The sequence below is a fragment of the Rhododendron vialii genome, chromosome 8a (genome assembly GCF_030253575.1).
Source record: "Rhododendron vialii isolate Sample 1 chromosome 8a, ASM3025357v1".
NCBI classification, from domain to species: domain Eukaryota; kingdom Viridiplantae; phylum Streptophyta; class Magnoliopsida; order Ericales; family Ericaceae; genus Rhododendron; species Rhododendron vialii.
In genome coordinates, this window is record NC_080564.1 from 7,712,269 (window position 1) to 7,723,489 (window position 11,221).

The 11,221-nt window shown below is 36.4% G+C and overlaps 1 protein-coding gene across 1 annotated transcript; it reads right to left on the reverse strand.

The window, feature by feature from the left end:
- Window positions 1-10,201: 10,201 nt before the first annotated feature.
- LOC131336375 (protein GLUTAMINE DUMPER 4-like) lies at window positions 10,202-10,953 on the reverse strand. Its single transcript, XM_058372174.1, has one exon. It carries the CDS (start codon window positions 10,863-10,865, stop codon window positions 10,536-10,538), a length of 330 nt encoding a protein of 109 aa, XP_058228157.1. The 5' UTR covers window positions 10,866-10,953; the 3' UTR covers window positions 10,202-10,535.
- Between the last annotated feature and the right edge of the window lie 268 nt (window positions 10,954-11,221).

An 11,221-nucleotide genomic window follows, 5' to 3' on the forward strand; every position in this document is an offset into this window, starting at 1 on the left:
GATCTCGATGAAATTTCTTATACAATGCAAAAAAAAATTGAAAAATTATTTTTCATTTACTTTATTTTTGAGTTTGAAAATGTGAAATAAACTGTTTTATTTTTAAGATGATTTCTGGAACGGGCCTTAATCATCTGATATGGTTGATTCTGTTTCGGGCCCATTATGCCCCTTTTCTAGATGACGTGCGAAAGGAATGTTTTCTAATTCGGAATTCCCAGTCTCTTTGTCATGAAAACAATAGACTTGTACATATAGTCTTCCACTGATGAATGACTCTTGGTTTTTTTTCAATGAGACTTGTACCTTACTCTTCTAGGAATAATCTTTCTTTCTTTCTTTTTTATAACCGGACGTTCGGGTCGAGTTTCGCACACTCCGACTAATTCCGGAGCGCTTAAATTAATAACTGGGGACAAACCCTGTGGTAACCCAAAGGTTTAGAATATTTGATCTCTGTGGAATTCGAATATGCAATGTATTTGCCGCCTCTCTTGTTCTGCGTGCATCCTCCTACTAGAACCCTGTAGTGCGACTAAACACCGTAATTTGACTCCACATCCAGAACTTCATGGTTTTAGAGTCCTACAATTTTGAAGCAAAAACCATTTCCAGAAAATAGAGATGGTTCGTCTGTCGTAAACCTAAAAACAAAGATATTCTTAATCTTCGTACTTTGTATGTGACTAAATCTTTTGTTTGAGAGAATAAACGACTCAGACCCGTTGAATAGTGACATACTTTTTATTAAATTTTATCTAATTACAATAATTATATTTTTAAAAAAAAGTTTCAAGCAAATGAACAGAAGTTAAACTTATTTAACAAGTAAAAACATATTCGAAATCATTTGGATTTTCTTTGAGAAATTAAATTGAATTTCGCTCTCTCAAAAGCAACAATTTGGTGTATATAAGGGCTGCTTAAAATAAGAACAAAACTACGTATTTTGAAAATTCAATAGCATATGCTCCATTGAATTAAATTCCTGATGGCCCCAAAGAAACCCTTAGAAGGTGCAGCCAAACACATCTCTGTACGTTTTTTTTTTTAACAGTATCTAGCTTCCTAGAAAATGAAAAAATGGATGTTAAGAAAATAGAGTCTCACATTACTTGAGAGTAGAATGTGCGATTACTTAATAACATTTGAGGCCTCTTCACTCATTGCCAATTGGTCTTGAGTTGGTTATAACTTATAAGATTTCCATATGGTATCAAAGCAGGATCCGTTCCACTCCGCATTATATAAAATTCACAATGCACACCTCGCGGAGTGTGGATTGTAATTTTTATTTTTATTTTTTAAAATGTGGGATGAAATGAGTCCCTCTCTGATACCATGTAGAAATTTTACATCCATCTCAAAACCAATTGCCAATGAGTGGAGAGATTTCAAATGTTATTAAGTGATCACTCATTCCGCTTCCAAGCAATGTGAGACTTTATATCTTAACACGTGACAGACCTCAGACACTGCTTGACGATTTCCTAGTCCTAATATGATGGGTTAAGCGTAGGGCGGAGACCGACGTAGCACAATATCCGGTAAGTCCGGAGTCGAATTCACAGAGACAGTGATGTGTGCTGACTAAAAACTCGGGTTAAACTAATTTAACGGGCTCTTAGGTAGCCACCCTTTTCCGGTTTGATTAAGAGATTAATTAAAATAAGAAAATTGAATGTGCTTTTTTTTAGAAAATTAAAAAGGAGGTAAAATCGTAGGATTGATAGCACTTGTAACTAATCCAGATTAACCTGCTCTGTTTGGAGTACTTAAAAAACGTTTAATTTTAGATTGAAAAAGATACCCCGCACGATGCGAGACCCTATGGTCGCCGTATACCCATGCGCAGCGGAGAATAAGTTTTGGACCCCCATTCCCCTGTTCACATGGGCTCCGACAATGCCTGGGTTCGTCCGCGGGAAGTATTTTTTTCCAATCTAAAATCATCTTTTTCATTGTTTGAAAACAGAAGCAGTGCCCAAACTAGTCACAACGTGCTAATCACCCTGCGACCCTACCTGAACGACTACTCACTGATCATTATGCATAAAATAAAAGAAATCCTAATTTGATTCATGTTTTTTTTAATACGCGAGATGAGAAATAAATAAAATATCTAAATTAAACAAGAACCAACGAATAACTTTTATAAAGAACAGAAATTAAAACTAATTACCGAAATGCGAGTAATTAAATAAAACATCAAAAACTTTAAAGAAATAAAACTCTGAAAAAAAACTAAATTTCGGAACGAAAAGCTTTGCAGCCCCGTTCTTTTTTCGTCGGAATCGTGCTGCCCAGAAGAGAAGCTTCGCAGCCTTCGGTCTTTTTTTTCTGTTTCCGGTCCGTGGGAATAAATCCCCCTTTTCTAAAAGCTGCCGAAGTCATTTGTAAAAGAGACCTAGGGATCTCAGTCACTTGGACCAAGCCACAATTGCCTTTCCAGGGCCTTTCTTTTCTTTGATCTAATTAAGAAATCCATTAGTTCCGGGCCCGCCATAACATGTGCAAAGTAAATAGAATTGTTTTGCCACCTATAAGTCCGTGGACTAATTAGTTTCGCGCTAAAAACATTGACCTTCAAACGGACTTGTTTTCAACACCGTATAATATTTTAATTCTGCATTTTTTTCATCAAATTCTTCAAAAATCTACAATACACAAATTAAACATTAAGCTCCGAATAATATTATAAATGAGACTTAACAAAGATAAATTAGAATGCGCTAATGTGAACATTTACTCTCCCATCACACCCCCCAACTTATATTTTGCTAGTTTCGAGCAAAGAAAATAAAATGCAGCTAAAAAAAAACAAATTAAAATCGATAGTTCTTTTAAACCTCCAGGCGGCCGTGGTAGGATGAGTGAAGTCTCGTGAGGGTTTTCAGCAGTGATCACCCACAAAACACCGCAGATCCTTTTAATTGAAACCCAAAAACCTGCAATGCGACTCATTGATACGCCAATGCCAATAATATAGCATATGCGAAAACAGTTCTAGAAACTATCAAAACATAGAAATAAATCATGGCACTCAAGCTTAGCGTGTGTAAGTAAGGACCTTAACCACAAGTGGACCACAACCAAATACTCTCTCCCGACCGAGTCTCGACTTCAATTCTCACCATGTTATGCACTCAACAAAAGAAAACGCTCGAAATAAGGTGCATTTAATAAAACTCTCGATGTGTGCGGGCAGAAATTATGCAATATGAAATCAAAGTACCCCGCACACTTAGACACGAAAAGAAAGCTTTTTAAAGTAGACACACGATCTTATGAAAGGAATGTCAAGCATTGGAGACTATATCTATCCATCAATCCACAACCCATTGCTCCTAAGATCAAATAAGACTTTTATTCAGTTATATCGTTTGGTAAGGAAAAGTATTTCTAGGTTAGAGTAAGACATAATCAAGTGTCCGAGAATCGGCCAAAACACATAGGGCAAATAATAATGTGCGCCCTCTTTCAACTCTTTTCAACTCCGCCATATCCCTCATATTCTTCACTCTTCACAGAATTCCACGACGAAACTTGTTTTATTTTTGCAACAAGTATATTAGTGTCTTCGATCCTTCTTCTTTTTCCTTTTTTTTAAATTCAAATTTCAACTTCTTTTTTTTAGCATGGGGAAGAACACCGCAACTCAAGTACAATATTCTCGAATTCACTTACCCTATTCTCTTCAAAAATTAACCTTCACATGATTAACTTGTCATTCTCACGACACAATATGATTGGTGAAGCTTAACAAGAAAAAGGCTCACGCAAGAGACTCAGTGTGGCTCGCAAGGATAAGTATTTAAGAAAAAGAAACAAACCGGCTCAATTAGCAAAGATGGCATAGTATCCTCTCCTAAGGGCAATACAACCAAGTAACGGTCCAATCCCAAAGAATAAAATAACAGACATGTATTAAGTCTCAATACTTGACAACAAAAGATAATGAGATCAACAACGATTAAACTCTTTTTTTTTTACGACAAACAAAGAATTTATGTGACACCACTCCAAAGAAAGGAAAGACACTAAAGCTCATATGGGCATAAGTCTCCACTAATCTAGCCATTGAAAGCACTCAAATCACAACTCACAAGCAGTCAAGATCCAGGAAACGTGCAGTGCAAAGATGCTAAGAGTGTATACCAGGATAAATTCCTATCGCCAAATTAATCAAAAGAACTACCATACAATATAAATATTTAATGAATGCCCACAAATTCTCAGCACAACCAACCAACAAGTAAACTTTGCAATTTTCAAGTCCCAAGTAAAAATGATCCAACAAGTTTTTTTTTTTTCAAAATTATTTTATTAACAAAATAAAGAACAAAATGATCCATTCCCCTAACTTGAACTATTTAATGTCCGCATTGAAGGCATGAAAAATAAAGATAAGACAGAAACGTAAAATAGAGGAGAGATATCACCTCGAAAAGGAGAGGAACAGAGAAAATTATAGAGAGAGGGAGATCCCCCAACTTGGATCGAACAACCTGCAAAATGTGAGCCTCCAAGACAGTAAAAAAAATAACTAAAAGAAATAAATAAGGGAAGAAATAAAATAAAAGACAAAAAATCATCCACTTTCTTCACTCGAAAGACACGAGTACTACTTTTCTCCCTATTTCTCAAGTGAAAAACAGGTGGCTATACCAGACAAAAAAAAAAAATCATGTACGAACAGCCAAACGAGGGTACCAAACATTTATTATGCCAACAAGAGCTAAGACAATGAACATAGCACTCCATTCTACACTTTTTATCAAAAATTGAATTCGACCATGCCACAAGATAAGATAATTCGAATAGCGCATTTGCCGAATTCGATTTAGACACTTAAGTTCAATCAAGTGCTTAGCCCAAACTAGATCAATTTTCAAAGTATTGACAAAGTCTACAAGATATGAATGACAAACTAAATTAAATTCATCAACACAAAAAAAATCAATCTGCTCCACATTTAAAACCTCTTGCGAAAGTGGAAACTCAGAAGGAGGAGTGGCAGCATCTAAAGCTGAGAGTATTTGATTATTTAGAACAATTAATGGGAATAACTCATCAAAAACTATTGTTAATGACTCCTCAAAAGGCATATAGTCTTCACTAATGACAAGCAGCTCTATTTCCTCTTTTTTTCTCGCATTAGAATTCTCAGGAAGCGGCTCTATTTCCTCTTTTTTTCTAGCATCAGAATTAAAGATCTATATTAAACAAGAACCAACGAACAACTTTTATAAAGAACATAAATTAAAAATAGTTACCGGAATCCGAGTAATTAAATAAAACATCAAAAACTTTAAAGAAATAAAACTCTGAAAGAAAACTAAACTTCGGAACGAAAAGCTTTGCAGCCCCATTCTTTTTTTGTTGGAATCGTGCTGCCCAGAAGAGAAGCTTCGCAGCCTTCGTTCTTTTTTTTCTGTTTCCGGTCCGTGGGAATAAATCCCCCTTTTCTAAAAGCTGCCGAAGTCAATTGTAAAAGAGACCTAGGGATCTCAGTCACTTGGACCAAGCCACAATTGCCTTTCCAGGGCCTTTCTTTTCTTTGATCCACTTTTCTCAAAAAAAACTAATTGCTTTAATTTTCAATCCGTTTGAACCGTTGCGAAGATTTTACTATTCTAATCATATAATTCTAAAGGGTCATAGAAATCCATTAGTTCTGGGCCCACCATAACATGTGCAAAGTAAATAGAATTGTTTCGCCACCTATCAGTCCGTGGATTAATTCCGTGCTAAACACATTGACCTTCAAACGGACTTGCTTTCAACACCGTATAATATTTTAATTCCGCATTTTTTTCATCAAATTCTTCAAAAACCTACAATACACAAATTAAACATTAAGCTCCGAATAATATTATAAATGAGACTTAACAAAAATAAATTAGAAGGCGCTAATGTGAACATTTACTCGTTCGTCAGACATGGCTGCCCATGAGGGGAAATGTTAAACATTGCTTGGAAGTGGAATGGATGATCACTACAAGAAAATCGTTCTATAACAACGGTCGAAAGCATCGCCAAAAAACCCAAAAATCGTTGGTAGAGACCCGTTTAGGCTATACCAACAGTTCGAGAACCGTTGGCCAAATCGTTGCAATATATTCGTTGCTGTAGAGGTATAGCAACGGTTTTGACGAGCGTTGGTACAGATTTTTTTTTACTAACGGTTCATATAACCGTTGCTAAAGGCAATTTTTATTTTTATTATTTTTTTACTAACGGTTCATATAACTGTTGCTAAAGGCAATTTTTATTTTTGTAAAAGCCAACCATTGTGTGACGTGGCAGCCGCGTGGCGTTGATGTGGCACCCCGCGTGGCGCCACCCTGGCGCCTGCGTGGCAGGCAAAATAATCTTACTCCTCCCGAGAATCGAACCACCGACCTCGCATGTACGCGCGGCGCACAAATCAACTGGGCTAGCCCATAACTTGTGTAAAATCATACACCTTTTAATATTTATACTATACTAACCGGATTTTTTAATCATTTTTTTTAATCCGGTTTATACTATACAAACACTTACTAATATTATTTTTTTCACTAGGTTCAATAATTACCTTTTAAAATTGGTATAAATGTACAAGACTGTATGCATGTAATCATATATGATACTATATTTAATTATAATTGTTTTTTTAACAGAAATTATAATTATTTAGATTGATGCAAAGTAGGATAATAATTTTGAGAGGTGTTTTATTTTGTAATTTTCATTTACAAAAAATGATATCTTGTGTGAGAAAAATAGTTCCATTATTCACTCATCTTCAATTAAATTAATTTTGCCTTTTCTAAATTTTTGTTAGATTCACAAATTTTTTTTTGATTGGTAAGTCATTTCTATGAGATGAGTCTAAAAAATAAAATTAAAATGCAATTAAAAGCATAAAAAACCAATATGGGCAAAAAAATATCAAACAACTAACATTTGTTGTCTTTAGTGTCATCTTATATGATATTTTTTTCAACTTCGGTCCACAATTTTATACTTTTTTTTATTCTTATTAAGATGAATGATTAATCCCAAAATGAGATTAGTTTCAAAAATTACCACAAAATGCTAAAAAAATGCGTTAAATAAATAATTCCTGAAAAAATACTACAACAAAAATTTAGGAAAAATAGCCCTAACAAAAGCAATGGTCTCGATCATCATGATTGTGTCACGGTCAAGGGGCTAAAGTATGTTCAAGAATGAAGTTAATCGAGTATCGCTACACACTTATCAGACAGAAAAACCCATTTTATTAATGAAATTGTGTATCGATAAAGAAATTTTCTAAATCTAATCGAGCCAAATTTCTACGAGAACGATTTAATCAACATGAAAAAAAAATCAACGGTCTCGATCGTTAGTTCGGGTTTGGAAAACCGATCGCATGAAAGAAAATTGATTTTGGCGGTGTAAAATTCTACTAACGGTTAATGAAAACCGTTGCTATAGTCTAGTTTATAGTAACAGTTATTTAAAACCGTTGCTATAATCCAACTTATAGTAACGGTTATTGAAAACCGTTGCTATAGGTCAGTTTTTACTAACGGTTAATGAAAACCGTTGCTATAGTGTTGTAATCTACTAACGGTCACACGAAAACCATTGCTATAGTAATGTTTTGTAAACCATTACTATACACCATCTATAGCGACCATTTTTTCAACCGTTGCGAAAAAAACCGTTGCGAGATCCTGAATTTCTTGTAGTGGATTAATCACTTAGGGGGTGTTTGGACAAATAAGCTAAAGTGGCTTATTTTTTGTCCTTATTTAAATTTTTTTCGTATCACTTGGCTTATTCTTATTTTTTTGGGGATTATTGCATCTTTATGACGAAAGGAATCTAAAAAGTATAAAATTTTGATCGAAATCCAATATTTTTTGAATAAAGACGAAAAAAGTGATTTATTGACTTATTTTTGTTTTTATGTGGGTTTATTTGGCTTATTTTTGGCGGGAAAGTCAATGGCTTTTTTAGAAGAACAAGCCCTTAATAACATTTGGGATCTCTTTACTCATTGGTTTTGATATTGATGTAAAGTTTCCACACATCATATATCTACTATTCTACTATTAAAGGAAGAACACTAATTTGGTGTCTCCCATTTTTGAAGCCCCGTAAAAAAAAGTTAAAAAAAAAGTATTGATGACTATTTTAAACTTTTTATTAAATAATTGTAATGACTTAATAGTAGAGGTGTCAAATGGGCGGGTTTGGGTCAAAATGGGCAAGTTATAAGTGGGTTGGGTCTTTAATGGGTCATTGACCCATTTAGACCCATTAATTATGAGTTCAATTACCCATACCCGACCCGACCAATTTATTTAAAATCAAACCCGACTCGCCCATTAACCCAATTACTCACCACCACCACAACGCCGCTGCCACCACCACGCCACCCTCACCGCCGCCGCCACCACCACCACCATATGACAAATGATCTCTCTCTCTCTCTCTCTCTCTCTCTCTCTCCTGACAACCCAACTTCATCTCCACCGACTCACTCCCACCGGTTCACATGCAAACATGATATCATATCTGACAAACCAGCTGAACATGCCCCTGGTTAAGGCTTCCAACACCCTCACAAACTTTGGCGGCACTGCCAGTTTCACGCTGTTAATCGGTGCTCTCATAGCGGACTCCTTCGCCGGACGATTTTGGACCATCATCGTTGGTTCCATCATGTATGAACTGGTCTCTCTCTCTCTCTCTCTCTCTCTCTCTGCAAATATGAATTCCTTGTTAAATTTTACGTGGGGGTGGTGAGGGTGGCGTGGTGGTGGTGGCGGTGGCGTTGTGGTGGGGGTGGTGAGGGTGGCGTGGTAGTGGCGGCGGTGTCGTGGTGGTGGCGGCGGCATGGTAGCGGCGCGGTGGTGGTGGTGGCGGCGGTTGTGGTGGTGGCTTGGTAGGGGGTGGGCTACATTCATTGGGAATCTGGTAAATGATGAAAATTTTTCATGGGTTACTTTCATGCCCATTGGGTCATTTTAGTTGACCCAATTAATGCCCAATTAAGACCCAACTAATAATGGGTTAGTTGGGTTTAGACCCATTCTTACCCAACTAATAAATGGGTTGGGTTGGGTCTATTTTTTAGTTGATGGATCTGGGTTTGTTAATGGGTCTGAGTTCAATTTGCCACTCTTACTTAATAGTAGTAATCAATTTTAAACCACCTATCATAGCCACTACCCTATTGTTCTCACTCATCTTAAAAGTTGCACACATGGTACGTGCCCACCAACCACCTTCGATCTAGTTCTGGTACGTACTAAGGGGAAGTGTTAGGGCACCTCATTTTGGCATTTTGGATCTGCATTTTTCTGGGTGTTTGGGTGTAGATTATAGAACCTATCTAGTCTGTCAAAATACATTATTAGAAATCAATCAGAGAATTTATAATTCAAAAACCACCTGTGGAAGAGTTTTTTTTTTTTTATCGATTTTGGTTACACTTTTACTCATAAAACCTTTTATAACATTCATTTTCACACATCGTTCGAACACTTTTGCTAATTTTATTATAAATTTAGAAACTATAATTTACAGTCCACACAATGGATAATCTAAGAAATAGTAACTAACTCCAGGTCCAAACACCCTATTAAAACGAGAACTTAATATTTATAATTCACAATTGATAATCTATAATTTACAATCCACACAATTGACTCGAAATGGTTTTCGAGAACTTAATATTTATCTGAAACATGAGCTTTTTGTCTATCAATAAGACGAGTATTTTCTGGGCGGTAAATTGTCAGAAATATTGAATCTAAAATACCAACCAAACGTATAGGATGATCGATAAATGTCCATGATCCTTAAATAAATCTCTCTCTCTCTCTCTCTCTCTCTCTCTCTCTCTCTCTCTCTCTCGTGATAAGTAACCATGAATGGCCCATGATCTGTGTTGTTTAAGCGATCACCCATGGGCACAGGCCACCAATTCAACTTAGTTTGGCCCATATGAAGTTGCTTAACGTTTGGCCAGCAATTGTTATTCACGCTATTCGGACCTGCTTATTTTCACATGAACGAATTCTTGGATGATCAATCTCACCGCTTACTAGCAAAAGACCCAATTAAAGCCGGGAGAAAACCCCTTATAAATACCGATCCGAGTATTAGCAAGGTAGAACCGAAATCTTAAACATAACCAAAGAAGTAGACGAAGGTATAGAATAAGATTTGCAAAAATATACTCTGACATTTTAATGTCCTTTTACACTCATCAATTTACATTCCGGCCGGTATGATCTGTAACAAAGACACAGTTTACATGAAGAAGACTATATATATATATATATATATATATATATAGAGAGAGAGAGAGAGAGAGAGAGAAGAACTCTCATATATAAAGAAGAAAAATGGCTATCGATCGATACGATGCGACCCATTTGTTTCGTTCCTTTCAAGAATCAGTTTTCGGAAAACTCGTTTGGTAGACAGAATCAAAATTGTTTTGAAAAGTGTTTTTCAAAACTGATTCTTGAATCAACAGATAAGCCTCAAACTTGTTCGCTGTGGTGAGTGGAAGAGACCGGCTTTGCTAGGAACGTCGGATTCTCGTCTCCGGCCATGATCACGACAATCTTCGGCTCCATTTCCGGTTGCAGCGCGTGTGAAGGCCGGGCCGGCTTTTCTTCGGCACCAGTACCGGAAGAATCTGATGAAGAATTTTTGTAAGAGCAAGCTAGAATTACCAATGCTAAGGTGATGAGTCCTAGCATCAGAGCCAGGCCGCCGAAGAGGTAAGGAATGGGCGAGTTCCACCGGTGAAACCCTATGGTGGCGGCGGCGGTAGGGCTTGCGGCGGTGGCGGAGGTGGTTGGCCTCATCTCAAGGATATGGCCTCTTTTGTTTCTCTCTCTAGAAATTGATGGAGAGATGGAATGAAGCTGATGACCATCTATTTTTGCATTTATATTAGAGAAAGCTACTTCCACAGAGCATGGATTAAGACAAAGGGCTATGTTTGTTGAGTTACCAAAATAGCCCTGTTGGTTTATTTTAGAGGATTCCCTTTCTTGAGCTCTAATTAAGCATTTGCTTTACTTTGCGAATCTATTCATTCCTTGATCCGCCACTTACATTGCATGAGATCCTTGGAATATATAAAGCAAAAAGCCTCTTACTTCCTACAAAAAAATATATTAAGAACTTTCTGACGGACTTAACAAACACATTCTAACTT